Genomic DNA, 18,143 nt, shown 5'->3' on the forward strand with positions numbered 1-18,143 from the left:
GAATGCTTTATATTCTTATAGATTTGATTCATTCCTCTATGCATTTGAGAAATGAGGCTTTTGTCAGAGATATTTGCTATAAAATCCACCCCCTCACATTTGTTTACTTTCTAATCTTGGTTTCATTTTTTTTGTTTTTTTGTTTTAATTTAATGTAATCAAAATTGACCGTTTGATTTTATTAGTGTTCTCTATATCTTGTTTGGTAATAAATTCTTCCCTTATACCTAAGTCAGAAAGATAAACTATTCCATGTTCCCTTAATTCGTTTATGATGTCACTCTTTATTTTTAGATCAAGTATACATTTTGACTTGATTATGGTATATGGTATGAGATTTTGATCCATGCCTAGTATCTAATATACTGATTTCTAATTTTCCCAACAATTTTTTCAATCAAACAGTGAATTCTTTCCTCAAAAGCTTGGATCTTTGGGTTTATTGAATACTAAGTTGCTGTGGATATTAGAGGGTTGCTTACCTAATCCAATCTCTTGACTGACCATTCTATTTTTTAGTCAGTACTAGATTGTTTTGAAAATTATTGCTTTATATTATAGTATGAGATCAGCTACAGTTAGGATCCCTTCATATTTTCCCCCTATTAATTCCCTTGATAATCTTGGCCTTTTTTCCCGTTCAGACGAATACTGTAATTTTTTGTAGTTCTATGAAATAATTTTTGGGTAGTTGGATTGGCATGGTACTGAATAGGTATTAATATAGGTAGGATTGTCATTTTTACTTTATTGGCTTGGGATACTCATGAACTTTTTCTAGTTTTTCTAATTGCTTAGATCTGGCTCTATTTGTGTGTAGAGTGCTTTGTAATTGTGTTCTTATAGTTTCTGGGTTTGTTCGTTAGGTATACACACAGTTATTTTATATTGTCTAGGGTTATTTTGAATGAAATTTCCTTTTTTGTTCCTTGCTGTTGGATTTTGTTGATAGTAAAAAGAAATATTAATGATTTATGTGGGTCTATTTTATAGCTTGTGACTTTGCTGAAGTTGTTGATTCCTATTTTTTGGTTGATTATCTACGATTCTCTAGTTATACCATAATATCATCTGCAAAGAGTTTTAACTTTGTTTCTTTGTTGTCTATTCTAATTCATTCAATTTTTCCTTTTTTTCTCATTACTATAGCTAGCATTTGTAATACAATATAAAATAATAGTGATGATAATGGATCTCCTTACTTTACTAAAGCCTAATCTTATTGGGAAGGGTTTTAGATAGACATCCTTTATCACTTTAAGGAAGGCTCCATTAATTCTATTTTTTTCTAATTTTTTAAAGAAAAGGAATGGGTGTTGTATTTTGCTAAGTGCTTTTTCTGCATCTATTGAAATAAAAATTTTGGTTAGTTTTTTACTGATATAGATTTGAACACAGGACCTCTTATCTCTAGGCCTGACTCCCAATCCATTGAGCCACTTAGCTGATCTTTAGGTTAGTTTTTAAAACACATGGAAAGACCTGCATGAATTCATGAAAAGTGAAATGAAGAGAATCTTATGTACTGCAACAGAAATATTGTTTAAAGAATTACTTGTGTATGTCCAATTCCAGATAAAAAACTGATTAACAGATAGAAATAAGCAAGATATAATTTTACAGATATATATTTTTTGCCAAATTTTGTCTTCTCTAATGGGAATGGAGGAGGGAGGAAGAGTTAACTGGATATTTTAATGTAATAAATAATGTAAAAAATGTAAAAAAATCTTTAGGGGCAGCCATGGAGCATAGTTTATAGAGTACAAAGTGTGGAAATGAGAGAACTTGGGCTCAAATCTGGCCTCAGACACTTCCTAGCTGTGTGATCCTCCCTGGGTAAGTCACTTAATACTGACTGACTGCCTAGTCCACAACTCTGTCTTACAATTGATACTATGATAGAAAGTAAGGTAAAAAAAACCTTTTAAAAATGTGATAGTTTCATTATAGTTTGCTTCAGGATCCTTCCTTCTCTTCTTTTAAGAAACCATTATACATAACAAGTAATATTTTTTAAAGAAAAAGAGAAAAGGAAAACCCACCACAACTAAAAATAGGTAGAGTATACAATATGCAACAGTTACGGTCATCCTACTTCTGCAAAGGGCCAGTAGTATTTATTAGGTCTCAGAGCTTTCCTTTTGAGCCTTTCTTTATAATTTCACAACATATATTTATATTTTTTCACGAAATGTTATTCTTTATCTTTACATTGTTATAGCCATTGTGCATATTTTGCTCATCATCTCTTACAGCATCATAATATTCTATAATATCCACAATACCATAATTTATTTAGCTATTTCTTTATTGGTGGTTATCTACTTTGTTTTCAAAAGAATGCTGTGTTATGATTAAAATTCTCTGGAGACTATATCTTAAGTTATAATTATTTTTTAAATAATAAAAAGTGGGCCAGAGAAAGAAAAGGCACCAGCCATGTATGTCTGGCAGTAATCTTAGCTGCACCCCACATCCCCAACCCCTGTAACCAGCTCCTGCCTGAGTCTGACAGTATGTCTACTCAGTCTGGGGTTCCAAGGGAAAAAAGGTCATTTCCTCCCCATACTCCATTTTATGTTCTTTGTGATGTCCCTTTCTTAAACCTCTTAGATTGGAGAACTCTCACCTCATTCTGAACAAGAGGTAAGTATTATGGATGCTGAGAGATATGCTTAGAAAGGCCTTACAGTACATGGTTGATTTGCTTATATTTGACTTTGCCTAGCTTTACTTAGTTGCTCCACTATCCATGACCCTCAATTTATAGATGAAAAGAGAATTTGTCCTCATTCAGAAAAGGAGGAGAGAAGTACATTGTAGCTTCAATATTAAGATTAAATTTCTTGATGTGATGTGGAGGCAGGTGGAGCCAAGATGGCAGAGTAGCAGAGAAGCTCAGTCACCCTGAGAATCCTGTCCAAGTAATCTTAAAATAAGGCTATAAAATGAATACAAGAGTGAAAGAACCAACAAAGAGACAGAGTAAAATGATTTTCAAGAAGAGAAAACCTAAAAGGTAGACAGAGAACATCTAGGGTACTGGGGTGAGAGGGGAGCACAGACAGCAAGTAGCAAGGAGTGAAGAGCAAGCCCAGAGCAAATCATACCCTTACACTCCATATCTGCTGTCCCATTGTGCCCAAGACAACATCCAGATCCTAAGACCCTGCCTGGACAAATAGAGGTCCAATCAACCCATATCCCATGAAATTTCAAACCTGTAGTAAAGCCCAAATTCCAGTCAAGGGCAGTCTGTGCTGAAGCAGCCTGATCTGTGTGGGATCAGAAAGAAGCCAGGCGTCCCAGTCTGGGCCTCTGGGGAGGATATAGATCCCAGTTTAGGGTAGTTGATAAGACTCAAAGTTGGGGGGTTACTTCCTGATACTCTTGCCAAAGGCTTAAGGTGGAACCCCAGGACAGGGCAATCTACTGTGTGCCTGACAAGATCAACCCACAATCCCATGGAACTTGTGAGAAAGAATGCTATCCACATCTAGAGAAAGAACTGTGGGAGTAGAAACGCAGAAAAAAATGTGGTTTATCACTTGGTTATATGGGTAAATGATCTGGGGTTTTGGTTTTAAAAGATTACTCTTTCAAATATGAATAATATGGAAATAGGTTTTGAGCAATAAGACATGCATAAGCCAGTGGAATTGCTTGTCAGCTCTGGGAGGAGGGAAGAAGAGAGGAGGGAGAGAACATGAATCATAATAAAAAATTTGATAAATATGGGGACTTTTTTTCTTATCAATGGTCTCCTTAGGGTACAAGCCTAGTAATATAATCTCTGGTTCAAAAGTACCAGAGACATTTTAGTCACTTTATTTGTATAAGTCCAAAACACTTTTCAAAAATTCACAGCTTTGCCAAAAATGCACGAATGTGCCTATCTTACCACAATCCATATGAAAAGTACTATTCTCATCTTTTAGCATGTTTGCTAATTTGCAAAGAGTGAGGTGAAATGTTAAGGTTGCTTTGATGTTCATTTCTCTTGTTATTAGTAGTTTGGAGCATTCTTTCATGTAGTTAATAGTTTGCCACTTTTCTATTGAGTATTGTTCCTTTATACCCTTTTACCACATATTTTGGTAATGGGGAATGTATTTTGAGAGGGAGTCTTCACAACTGTTTTTCCCAGCTTCCCACATAGTTGGGTCATAGGCCAGTTAATGCTTCAAGCAGCCCCTTCTGTAATAAGGTGGACTGGACAGTGGTGTGAACATCGCAGGCTCTTATGTGGCAGCCTTTTATGTTCAAAGGAACTGTGGAAAGAATAGATTCAAGGGCAACCTATGCTCAGGACTAAGTGGGGAAGTGGAGTAAGCATCAGAATTTTACTTCCTTAGACATTGCCCACTCTAATACCATTTTCCATTTCTTTGTCTTTGCACTGTTGTCTCCTATGATTAAATGCATTTTTTTATTCATCCTGAACCCATATATTCTTTCTCTTCCTTCAAACTGTAGCTTCAGCCTCACCATCAGAAAGCCTTTCCTGATCTCACCAACTGCCAGTGCCCTCTCTCCAAATCTACCATATGCTTTGTTTCTTTGCATTTATTTGTGTTTATCTTATGTATAATGGTGCCCTTGTGTCCTTGTTGTTGTCTCTCTTGGAATAGAAGTCCCTTGAAACTAGGGATAGTTTCATTTATTGTATTTGCACCTCCAGGGCTTCGAACAGATGCTTCATATACGTTTGTTGATAGATTAAGTGACATGGTGGTCCTATACTAGTTTTAGCATTACCTTTCTTTTTGATGGGATTATTTTGAGAAAAGCATCAACTAAACTGAAAATCCTGTATAAATACAATTATTAGTTATTACCTAAGTTATAGTAACTAACAATTAGCAACAAATCAAAGGGATTCCACTTCATAAAAATATTCTAGGTCAGAAATGGAATGAAGGATTCTCAAATAAAGATTATAATTGCAGCTAGTATGTAGGGGGGGGAAATAAAAATAACAACAGATCAAATCAAACTCAATAATGGAGTCAGACAGATTCCCCCAAATTCTGTGATTCAATCATTGTGGGAAATTTCTATTGTAGAATCTCTTTCCAATGAATTAGTAGATAAATCCCAAAGAGATTCATGAACTAAGTAAGGTTAAAGTGAATCTCCCATGATTACACAACTAATAAATGTTAGAGATGGGACTAGACCCATGTCTTAATGATATTCAATCAGGCATTCTACTTGCAAATCCATGTTAGCTTTCTTGGGTTGATTTAGAGTCATATAAAATTCAGTTATGAAGTTTTGGCTAATTTGGTAAACAATTTGAGAACTAACAAAAATAGTCATTAGTTCAGAAAGTCAGAAGTCTAGAACATAAATAGCCACGAATTATTTTTAATATTAAGATTTAATCTTAAAATTTTGAATTTTAAATATAATATTGTGGATGAGGTAATTTTAATTTGTTTTCAGGAAATCTTCAAAAATAAAAGAAAGACTTGGTTTCAATAAATTAATTGAAATAGAATTTTAAACTCCTTTGGGAGTGGGCATTTTTAAAGTCATGAAATCAAAGCACAGTGAGTATGAGAGAAACTTGAAGTCAGAAATATCTTTTGAAGGAAAAAAAAGCAATTTGTGAAAAAGTATAATCTCTCCAAATAAAGCTGACAGATTAAATTGAGTAGAACATATAGAATGAAGGGTTAATATTTAAGGGTCTGAAATAGCTTCTAGTGGAATACCCCTTTCATTTGGGTCAAGACCATATTAAAAATAGAGTTGTATGAGCATAGAGTAATTTTTTCAAGAGACTTTATAATAAAAGGATGGAATCTAGTAACGGTTATATTTAGAGGTGTGAGAAATTAGCTTAATTCATACAAAATTGCACCTATATCCTTCTTAAAGTGAAAGAGGGACATTCACTTTTTGTTAGATTCTCACTAGATAAGATTGTGAATGCTGGTGTTCTGGCAGGTCTGATAAGCAAGGAGGGCACACAATTTCTAGAAGATGCAAAGAAGAGATATGATTTTCTGGCCTGTTTCTCACTAATTTATTTTACATTCATTCTATAAATAAGAAAATACATCCACCAAATTAATTTACCTCTTATCAAAACTACTTTGCTTCCCTGTGTCTTCCAAATAGCTTAAATAGATGAATGACAACAAGTTATAGTAAAAAAGTTATTAAAATCTTTTATGGTACATTCACCAAAAGATATTTCCTATGGTTTTGGTAATGGAATTGATACTTCTGCCAAACAAATTAAATGGCATGTCTATTAAGTACCTTTAATGTGTAAGGTACTGTGATAGGACGTAAGGATCCAAGAATGAAAAAGGACATTGTCTCTACTTCCAAGGAGAATCCTGGAAGGAATTGTGGGAGAGGACGTAACATTTACACGGACAAATATAAAACAAGAAAGGGGATAACTGGGGTAAAGAAAAAAAGAAGATTCAAAATTTGAGCATTGACAGAATGCCAGATGGAGGACTGACCGTCTTTTGAAGGAGAAGAACCTTTTAAGGGAAAATGTTCTCAGAATATAACTTCTTGGAAAACCACTTCAAGAACCATGTACATTTTTGAATGCATATTTTTTGATCTAGATCTATGATTTCTTGGTATATGGAGGCCTAGCTATTAGTTATTCCCTTCTAATGTTATAAGGTTGCATTCTATTAATAGTATATATGTACATATGTATATATATGTATACATACATATGTATACCTATATGCTATACACATATGTATTCAATGTGGTCTCTCCACTAGAATGCAAGCTTCTTAATGGAAGGGACTATTTTTGCTTTTTCTTTGTGTTCCCAGTACTAAACACATTGTATAATACTTAATAAACTTATACTGATTAATAATTCCTCAAGGGGCAGCTGAGTAGCTCAGTGGAGTGAGAGACAGCCCTAGAGACAGGAGGTCCTAGGTTCAAACCCGGCCTCAGCCACTTCCCAGCTGTGTGACCCTGGGCAAGTCACTTGACCCCCATTGCCCACCCTTACCAATCTTCCACTTATGAGACAATACACCGAAGTACAAGGGTTTAAAAAAATTAAAAAAAAATAATTCCTCAAAATCTGTAGCTTTATAGAGTTGACTTGAAAAGTAAAGAGATTTATTTATTGTTAAGTAGGTATCAGATGTAAAAGGTAGAACTTGACACTAGGTCTTCTTGATTTTAAGGGTAGACCATTATGTACTATGTCATACTACCATTTTTAATTTATGTGAGTTAATGCAATTTAATGGACTAAATAATATTTTTTTCCCAGAAGGTTCACATTACAGTGCATGAGTATGGTCTAGGAACTGGAGGAAGAGCACTGAGGCACTTCTAGAACCTTTTTTCCATTGGTGTAATGAGCTTAGGAGGTTAGCTTACTACTATTACTTTGAAAGGCTAAATCTTAAATGAATGAGATAATGGAAAAATTAAAAAGTGGAGGTAGGATAAGGCAAATGTGGCAACAAAAAAATGGTAGGTTAACTTGTTTGGAATGGAGTAGTAGTGAGTGGTAGTAGAGATTGTTGTCAAAGAGGGGCTACAGTAAGGGTAGGGGATCCAAATGGGGCAATTTAGTAGCGAGGTGTACTATGGTAAGTTTGGAGAAGGCTATACAGGGCTAACCTTTGAGTGTTTTACTATTTCAAGTGTTTATGAGACATTATCAATATATAGTGCTTGTTTATTTTTTGGCTAAAATAGTCACGTGAGTTTAAAACTTGTTCCCAAGGAACTTGGGAACCTCTGAAGGTGATGATTTCTTTGTTTCCACCTCTAATTTGATGATTTGAATTTGAATTCCTATATAGTGAAGACATATTTTCTTTTAATTTTTTAGAAAAAAATCTCGGAGCACTGAAGAAGCACATGAACTCTTCATGAAAAATTATAAAAAAATTTTCCAGAAAAAAAAGGTTATCTTGCCCTACATCCCATCACCTCCTCCCAGAATGTAAGTAGCATGACTTTTAAAAGATAGTTCATTTTATATGCAACTTATGTAAGGTTAAATAAAAGTAATGGGCAAATTCTCATCACTGTGTGCCAGGTGACAAAAATCAGTAACTAGTGGTAACTTCATTTTTGGCTTGCTCAGAAACATATTTGTTGCTGAGTAATGCCTTGGTCTAATCTTTTCATTTAAAATCTGGACCACATTTGCCATATCCATCTCATTAATCAAGTGACCACTATATGCTAAAAACACTGGGGATTAAAAAAAGAGGCAAAGGGCAGTCCCTATCAAGAAGCTTTCAGTCTAATAGAGGAAATAAACAAATTTATGCAAATTTATTTATGAAATTAAGAGGGGTTGAGAAAGACTTCCTGTAGAAAGTGCAAATTTAGTTGAGATTTAAAGGAAGCTGAAGAGGTCAGTTGTCAGACCAGAGAATGGAGGAGAGTGTTCTAGGAATAAGGGACAACCAGGGAGAACACCAGGAGTCAAGAGATGGCATGTCTTGTTAGTGGAAGAACCAGGAGGCGAGTGTTACTGAACTGAAGAGTAAATGTTGGCAAATAAGATGTGAGATGACTGGAAAGGTATAAGGGGACTAGATTATGGAGGACTTTAAAATGGCAAAGAGAGCATTTTGTATTTGCTCTTGGAGGAGATAGGATATCAGAGTATGGGCATGTGGTACAGCCATTAAAATACCTGGATGTAAGAAGATGGAATGTTGGTTGCAAAGAACAGCAAGGAGGCCAATGATACTGGATAGCAAAGTACTTGGGGAGAAGAGAGTAAGGTATAAGAAGACTGGAAAAATAGGAAGGAGCCAGGTAATGAAGGTCCTTATAAATCAGAGGCCAAATTTGACTATTTAAGAGGTTGTTGGCAACTTTGGAGTGTAGGGTTTCAGTAAACGTTAGAGAAAAAAAGCAACTTGATGGGATAGCATTGTCAAGAGGTTTTTTTGTTCATTGATTTGTTTGAGAATAGGGAGACCTAAGTTTATTTGTAAGTAATAAATAGGAGTTGTTAGGGAGGCAAAGATTGAAGTTGAGGGGGACCGAATCACTACCACACAGGCAAAGATTAATCAGCTTGGATAGAAGGAATGGGGGTGAAGAAATACCTTCAAACCTACTATTTTTTTCTTATCTTTTTTTCATTGCATTCAAAGCACTCAATTGCCTGAGGCTTGCATCAGTCAGGTAGCATTAATGGTGATGATGGAGACTGTACAGAGCTTTATTTCCTGTATATAGGAAAATTCAATCAAAGTGCTTATGCCCTATGTAGTAAATTATATTTGGGGGTTTGATCTATTTGTAAATAAACCATTCTGTTTTTTCATCTGAGATAGGATAGAGGATGAACACATGTTTCATTGGTGGGATTAACACACTCTATTAATGCAGGTTAATATCTTTACTATAATCTAGTATTTTAGTTGCATAGATCATTGAGAGATTAAGCATCTTTCCCAAGCTCACACAGCCAGTATATGTCAGACATGGGGCTTGAACTCAGGTTTTCTTGGTTTCAAGGCTAGCTCTCCTATGTCCGCTCTCCTATGTCCTATCTCCTATGTCTCACTTTTCTGCAGCAATCTTAAAATGTAGTAAAATAGTTTGAGGGTATCTTTGTTGTTATCTGAATCTCAAAAAATGGGAATTTCTATTTTTGCATTATTATATTCCATTTGCTGATTAATGAACTTAAAGTCCTTCAGGGAATATTGCAAAACTTGATAATTTCCCTAGGTATGCAGTCTTGTTGGATTGTTTCCCTCCCCTAAAACAAAATGGAAAAAAAGGAAGTATAAGATTTTGATGAATATTGAAATAGCTAGATTTGAAAGTTAATTTGTAATTTTACCATAGTTCATCTTCTAAATGGGCAAAACCAACCTCTATCCCAGTTCATCTTCCCCTTCCTTTTCCTCGTCATCATAAATTGTATTTATATGCTACTTTGATTTACAAAGTAATTTATGTATGTTATCTCATTCAATCCTCACAGAACATTCCTCTGAGGCAGATGCTGTTATTGCCCCCATTTTGCAGATGCAGAAACTGAGACAGCAATTTAAGTGACTTCCCTAGGATTATGCAGAGGTCAAATAATCCAATATATGATTCTGATGGAGTTCTTAGGTCTTCCTAGCAACCAACCCAGCACTCATTTTCCTTAGCTGTCCAATTTCCTATTAAAAGGGGAATAATAGCTCGATGGCATTCCTGAGTTTCATCCTTCTGTATCTTTGCCTTTGAGTCACTATAGTCTACATTTAATAAAGCTTTGTGTTGCTTAGGAGTTGATGATGCATTGAGTATTCAGGTAGCATTAACTGTGATGATGAGGGACAGAGAAAGCTGGCTGTTCTGGTTTATTGTCAAGAGGGCAGAATCTTTTTGGTTCAATTGTTTGGTCTCCTAAATTTGTCTGTCTGTCTGCTTCTTTTTCACATAGCAGGCCTCAGAATTAAAGATTATACTTTTAGGATGACTGTTCTTTTCAAAATTATTTATCAAGGAATGCTAAGTACAGAAAGACTTAAGAGAAGATGGTAAAATGAGTGTCTTATATTGCTTCTACCAGAGGTAGAGCTGGCCACACCTGGAACAAGTGGGGTCTTGAAGACCAAATACATTTGCATGGGGTGAGCAGACAACCAAGGGAAGTCCCAGCAGTAGCAATAAGAAGTTCAAGAGGGCATAAGGTAGAGGAAGAACATTAGATTTGGAATCAAAGACCCTGCTTACTTGTGTGACTTTAATCTTCATTTCCTTGGATCTCAGTTTCCTCATCTGTTAAATGAAGGATTTGGGTTAGATACTTTGCTAAGGTTTCTTACAATTCTAAATCCTATGATTTCTTAAGGAAAAGGATGAGTTGTCAGACAAGGAGTATCACAGATGTGTGGGAGCAGGTAGTAGTACTACAGATCAGAAATAGGACTTGGTTCCATAGAAGGGGTTTGAGGAAGAGGTGTCAGTACAAAACCTTAATCGCAGAAGAGGTTGTAATACTCAGAAAATAGCCAAGATAAAGACATGGGGCATAAAACAGTAATCTACTTATTTGACCTTGGGTACAAGATAAGAGCTTGGTCACAAGGAACAAAGCAAGTTGAGTCCACTTACTAGAAGAGACCCAGAAAGAGAGGGATATTAAAAGCCAAGATGCCTTGATGATGTCCCACTGGCGTTGGTCTCTTTATATTCTCAGGGATGACTCTATAGATGGGGGTTAAAATATTTAGGTTTTTGGATCTAGAGTCAAAAGATGAAATAAAAGGAAAGAGTTTAGGTTGACTTAATCAGTTGATAAGTATTTATTAAATATATACTATATTTTAGGTACCTGGAAGAAACAGACCAAAAATGAATCATTTACTGCCCTCAGGAAGCTTACAAGTTTTCTAGCTTAGAAGATGAGAAGAATGACATTATCAACGATAGCTAGATTGATGAGTAAAAATGAATTTTGTTTGCTTATTTTGAGTTTAAAGAGACTGTGGGATATCTAAGTGAAGTGGTTTTGTAGATGGGTCAAAGTATAGGACAAAATGCTAAATATAAAAATAATTGTCAAAGCTTCAAATCCTAACTTTTCTATCTTGTTTTGGATTATAGGAAAAATAATTTAACATGTCTATATAAACATTCTTTCCTAGTAAGTGATGCTTTATACTAACAAAATGAAAGAAAAACTGAATTCATGTGTTTTATTAATTGGAGAGTCACATATTACTAAACTATTTTGAGCTTAGAGAGTCCAAAATCTTATTAAAACTATAAAATATCTCAGAAGACATTGATGAAACTTTGCCAATTATTTGATTCAATTATGCCGAGTCTTACAGATTGTCTAGAATCTTAAGTGTTAGGAGAGGAACACTTTCCAGTACTCTTAGAGAAATGCTTAAAAGGCCATGTGATCAAAGGAGAGTTGGTGCTCTTAATAGGGTTTTGGTTATCAGAGAAATGAAAAGTGCCATCTTTATGGGAAAATCCATTTTTTCTTCTCTCCCTCTTGCATCTTCCTTTCTATTAAGATATTTAAAAAAGAGAAAAGAGCAGTATATATATGTACGTATATATATATATATATATTTTTTTTTAATCCCATAGTATTTTCTATAACATAAGAGACATCTCTGAAGTCAAAGCATAAGAATGAATTCTATTTGGTCAATTCATGTTTCCTGAGTGGTCTTTTCTATTTTCTGTTTTTAGTTTTATAATGTCATATTTTTCAGATATTGGTTACTCAGTTTCTGTTAGTTCTTGACAGGGGTTAGGAGGGTTAAAAATGAATTTTTCTAGACCACTGTGCTTTAGAAACTTATTTGTTATTTGTTGGGCTTTCCTGATAGGAAATGACTATTGCCAAATTCCATAGCACCTCAAAGATGCCTTGCGCTCTGTCCTTTGTACCAAATCATGACTCACTGAATTTAGCAAATTTCACAGCAGGTGCTCTCCACTTTCTGGCACAAGTGTAGAGACTTGTAAAAGACCAACAAAGAAAGAGAGAACATAATTTTTTCAGAGTGGATGAGATGTGGTTGAACTCAAGAGCAGGAGAGACATTTAGAGCCAGGAAGATATTTAGTTGGGGTGAAGACTGTAGTATATTAGAATGAGCAGTGCTAAATTTAAGGTTTTTTTTCTACTAAAATGTCAAGGAAATATCCAAGTATCAATATGCAAACAAAATGGAATTATTATCATCTTACTAGTTATATTATCTTTGAGTATGATCACTCTATAATAAGTTTCTGAGGAGTTTTGACTGTAAAATGGATTCATCAGCATAGAAAGATTAGGGATTGTTTAAAGTACTGACAAATTTAGATCAACATTGGGAAATGTGTTTTTCAATTTTTAGTATAAGAAAATAGAGTAGAGGATAAACAAGGGCTCTCTGGGTGTTGAACCTTAAGTTGTTTTTTCTAATGCGAATTTTGAAGATTCCTAAGGTAGAAACTTATGGGACTGTTAAGTTAATTATTTCCATTATAAATCTTATGATTTAGTACCCCAATGATTAAAATCAAAGGCATCTGAAAACTAGTCAATCTGCTATCTCTTATCAGTCATAGTTATAGTACCAAATGAAGGAAGCTTTTTTTTTTTAATGAATTGAAATGAGTAAAAGAGAAACATAATAAGATCAGATTGATTTGTTTGCTCCTTAAAATTCCCTACTTCATAAAGTTAGTACTATTTCACCTAAGGTGAACAGGTGAAGAAAAAAGAAGGAAGAGACTAGAAGAATTTATCAGCTTGAATTTAACATTTCAAGGTACATTAAACATGATAGTAAATGAGAGAATTATTCAATTCAAATTTGCACACATGCAAGTCAATGGGAAATTATTTGTAATGCTGTGAATAAAAATAATTCAGATCAACTTTAAGTCCTTAACACTGTTTGCACTTGTTAAAAATGTCAGGAGATGGAAAATGTTTTGACATTTTTCTGCCATAAAGAACCTTCCAACATCTCAGTTTTTGTCTCTTTCTGTCTCTGTTTCTCTCAGTGAGATTCATATAGAAAATATGTTAAAACTGGATCCCCACAAGAAACAATACATTCTAGTCAGAATATATAGTGGTTTATTTAAAACATTGAGAAAATATAAGAATGTAGTCTATACTAAATACATATTCCTCAATTCCAATATCTTGACAGTAAAGCCACTGGGATTTTAGAATAGAAATATCTACCAATGGAAGAACACAAGCTTAGAAGTAATTGAGTACCTGTTTACAGACTGGAATTGAAAGCAGATAGCTGACACCAACTGTGGTGTTGAGTTGGAAGATGTAAGGGTGTTTAAAAAAAAGGACTCACCATTGATGAGAGCACAGACCAATTTTGTGGGTTTTCTGCAAAGTCCTTGGTCTGGCTAGAGCAAAATGAAGTGTCAACAACTGTCTTCGTTTTGCACAAATTGCCAGTAGTGAATAAGTTGTTTGGAAGAAAAGTCATGGGCTGTAATCAAGTGCTTAAATTCGCAGATATTAAATGTAAACCAGTAAAAATAAAAGAGGTCATTGGGCACAAGAAGATGAATGTCTACTTTTAAGATGCCCAAGATGATCCCAATGTAAGCATCTTCAAGTCTGGTGGGTTTGACATGTACCATCATTTCATAAACTCAGAGAGCCAAGTCTATGGATAGCACACAACCCAAGCTACTATGGTATGGTGCAAATATCTTAAAAGGATACTCTTCATAGGGAATGTTTTTCTGAAAAATTCTTTCTTGAAAAAATTCTCTAAGAAAGGGTAGCCTCTGTAAAAGTTCTCAGACTGGTTGTAAGCCAAAAGATAATTTCACTATGTTTCCAGGGTTGATAAAAACATCCACATCTGCCTTCATTACGTACATGGCCATAGGGCAAAATTCCATAACCCACCTGAATACCATGATTGTCTTCAAAGTCAGGTTGTAGTATGTGTCTATAAAGTCTTGGCGGATTATGTCAACATAAAGAATGCTTTCATCTTGTATAGGTAAGGTCAACATGTTATCTTCTGGCTCCACTTGGTGGCCTAATAAAAAGTATGTTAGGACTTGTCCCCACCAAGTCTTCTTTGCACCCCAAGTAATTCGAATGACCTGTCTGGCTTTCACATTCTGCAGGGCATGAGGCCACCGATGACAAGGAATGGGTCCTGTTTGGAGCAAGTCACTTGCTCCCAGAGCATAAAAGCAAATTCCTGATGGTAAATGGGCTTGTACTCAATGAAATACATCCAGCTGAAGTTCCCAATCACCATGTAAGAGGGAAGGTTGAGGTACCAGACCATGGCAACTGTGAAGAAGCAGAGCAGCCAAAGGCTCCATGTCATGTTTCTTACAGACATTCTAAACCTTTGTAAGGTTGAAGAGGAGGCTGCTTTCACAGGCTTAGGGGACTTGTAAAAGGGTGGAACCTCCCAAATCTGCAGGACCCTCTGCTCAGCCCCTCAGCCTGGGGAGGTCTATGGTGTGGAGTTGGAATGGAATATTGAAACAATGATTGAAAGAAAGGAAGTGTCCACTTAAACAGGAAGCTTATGGTTCTTATTGGCTAAAGTTGGGCCCCATGAAATTTCTAGTATTTGAGGACTTTCACAGCAATAATGCTTTAATAGATTATTCATTATGAATTTCCCATGAATATGGACAATTGGCCAACTTTGTCAATTTTCTCTTACAAAAAGAAACCACTTTGTGGGGAATGATTGTATGATGGTATAACCTATCATTTACAGAGGCTACCCTTTCTTAGAATAATGAATTAATGTAATTCATTAAAATCTTTTTAATCTAGTCAAGGTGTACAGTGGTAGGACTTCTTGACAGTAAGAGACAAAAAACTTATCTTGCTTTCATAGATCCCTTCAACAAGTTACAGACCCCCAAGTACAGTATGCATATTTTTTCTTTATGAAAGGAAGAAAAATCATTTAAATAGGATAGATCTTCTGTTTTCAGGTTGAAAGATGTAGCCCATTCTTCCATTTAAAAATACTGCTATCCGACTTCATTGGAATTGATGACTATTCAGTGTGTGTCTCTAGATTAGACTTACTCATTTTGTTAAATTAAGTAACATTATGATAGACCATGCATAACATGGAATTAAGACATTACTTTGTCAAAATGTCATATATAAACTATAACAGAATTCTAAGCAATGACTACTATCTTGAAAACTTGATTTTAATTAGACACAGAATAAAATAGAGAAGAAGCTTGGTATCAAGCTGATTAAATTCTCTGGTTCATAATCTTATCATCTAAGATCACAGTTTTGTGAAATGAACTTTCCTTTATTTTAACACTAAGCCATGTATGAGTGAAGTATTACTCTGATGAATGCAAATGGACCTTGGAAAAATATATGTATGGGATCATGTCATCACAGACCTTAGAACCTCAATGGAAGAGGATTCCCAAGCATAGAATATAGCATGTTTATTAGGGACATATCTGTTAGGTCTGCAGTCAGGGCAGTATAAGTGGTTAGTAGCTCATTTCAGAAGATGCAACAAAGTAGTAAAAATCTATCTTGCTTAAAAAATTTGGCCATTTAAACTTGAATATTGAAATGAAGGCTGATAGGGCTTCCTTTATTTAAATGATTTGTCAATGACTCTCCTGCAACGTGCAAAGTGAATATAATACTACTGATGTAATCTGCCCAGGGAAGACTACAAAAAGATGATCATTTTCTTCATTCTGAATGCTATGCTCCATTCTTAAATATAATCTTATTAGCTTTGTGCTTGCCTTGTCACACTGTTGACTCATTGTTTGTTTTCATACAAACTTATCTAATCATATCTTATATAGATGATTTTTGAAAATCCAATTGTAGGACTTCTTACTCCAGTTAAAGTTTGTTATATTAAATTTAGGCAATTGTATCTTGTTGATTTTTGATTGTCATCCATTGGGTTAGCTTTTCTTCTCAGTTTCATGCTTTCTAAAAATTTGGTAAGTAGGCCATCTATGGCTCTTTCCAAGACGTTGACATAAATGTGGCCAAGGACTTATCATCATAGCATTCTACTAGAGACCTTTCTCTAAATTGATAAATGACCCCTTTAATGACTTTCCCTTGGGTCTGGCCACTAAATTCTGACTCAGCCTAACTGTCCAATAATTTAGTTCATATTTTTCAATCTTGTTCACAAGGAAAACATGAAAAAACTATTAACTGAATTGCTAAAACCCAAATAAATGATGCCATTCTCTAAATATAACAATTGAGTAATCTCATCTAAAGAAAAACCAACAATAATAAAAACTACTTGAAGGTGCCACTCTATGAAATACTCATAACCATTCATAATGAAGAAATAAAGATTCAAAATTAGAAACATAGAATTAAAAGTTATGTATTATATCCATTGTCTCTTCTGCTACTGGAGTTGTCTTGAAGGTGTCCTCAGTTAGATTGTAAAATATAAGTGTAAAGCCCTAACATTTTATTCAATTGCAAAAATATATGTTTATATGTATATTTTCTGTCTAGTAATATTAACATCTCTAGAACATTAAATATTAAAATAAAAATATTAGCAGATTTATCCCAGAACCAATTCTATCTGACCACTTCTTTTCCATTGAAACAAATAAGAAGGATGATGATTTTGATTACAACACCTTCTTAAAATAACTATTATTTTAAGCCCACAGTTTCAGTTTCCAAACAGCACCATAGCACCTCATTGCATTGCAGTGGGCACCCTTGGGCACAATAGCACCATGGTATATTTAATAATATCATGGGTCATTGTGAATTTCTGAAGGAAACCCATTGGTAACTCTTTGGGGGCAAAGCTGGAACTCCTTCCTTGTAGTAGTTTGTAGTTTCAAACAGTGGATCAGACCGTATTCCCTTTGATTATGTTCTTAAATGTTTCTATAAATAAAATACATATTGTTTACTTGTATTTTTGGAGATTGTTCTGGTTAAAAAGCAAGTAATACATGGAAATTAAAGAGGAACACAAATGAGGGTAACAGTTTCCAATCTTATTCCAAAGTTTGAGAAAGTGTGAAGTTCCCAACAGATGAACACAATCCATTAGTAATTAGAATTATTTAAGAATGAAAGAAAGATATTTTTCTTTTAATTTATGTATATTTTTTCAAACACTTCCTAAATTATTAGGGCAAAATACTTATTAAATTGTTTGGACCTATGTATTTAGTAAAGGACCTGTTAGGTATTTCTTTGGGCCAAAAGGTGCTGTGAAAAAATTTTGAAGCCACTAAAAGTGTCCTGTACCATGAAAGCTTGGGAACTGGAGAGTGTGATGAAATAGCCTTTATGTCCCACTTGGTTTCTTTTTCTCTGGATTTGGGAAGTTCATTTTAGGTGGAAAGCTCCAAGTTTAGCTACAATTGTTCTGAGTTCTCATGAAAATGTCTAATACTGAAGCAGAGATGGGCTTCAGTTTAACATTACATTAATATCTATTTTTGATTGATCACTGACTTCTTTGTGATTGAGGCAAAAATCCAATTTACTACAAATGTATGGGTAAAAAATGGCAGATTATATTATAATGAGGAAAGTTTGAGAGGAAAGCTGACTTTTCCTTGAGACTTCTAATCACAATCCTCCTCTTTGAGATGTCTATAGAACCGAAATTTATCCTTGATATTTCC

General features: G+C 34.6%; 1 protein-coding gene and 1 pseudogene across 1 annotated transcript in view; one reads left to right on the forward strand and one right to left on the reverse strand.

Moving 5' to 3' along the window:
• The window catches only part of CNBD1 (cyclic nucleotide binding domain containing 1), a 621,665-nt gene that overhangs the window by 52,852 nt on the left and 550,670 nt on the right, over positions 1 to 18,143 (forward strand). Inside the window, 1 exon segment of the mRNA XM_044683798.1 lies at positions 7,850 to 7,963. Within this exon segment, the coding sequence (XP_044539733.1) occupies positions 7,850 to 7,963 (114 nt within the window).
• Positions 13,896 to 14,842, reverse strand: LOC123240637 (annotated as a pseudogene).

Source organism: Gracilinanus agilis, chromosome 1 (genome assembly GCF_016433145.1).
Source record: "Gracilinanus agilis isolate LMUSP501 chromosome 1, AgileGrace, whole genome shotgun sequence".
Taxonomy (NCBI): domain Eukaryota; kingdom Metazoa; phylum Chordata; class Mammalia; order Didelphimorphia; family Didelphidae; genus Gracilinanus; species Gracilinanus agilis.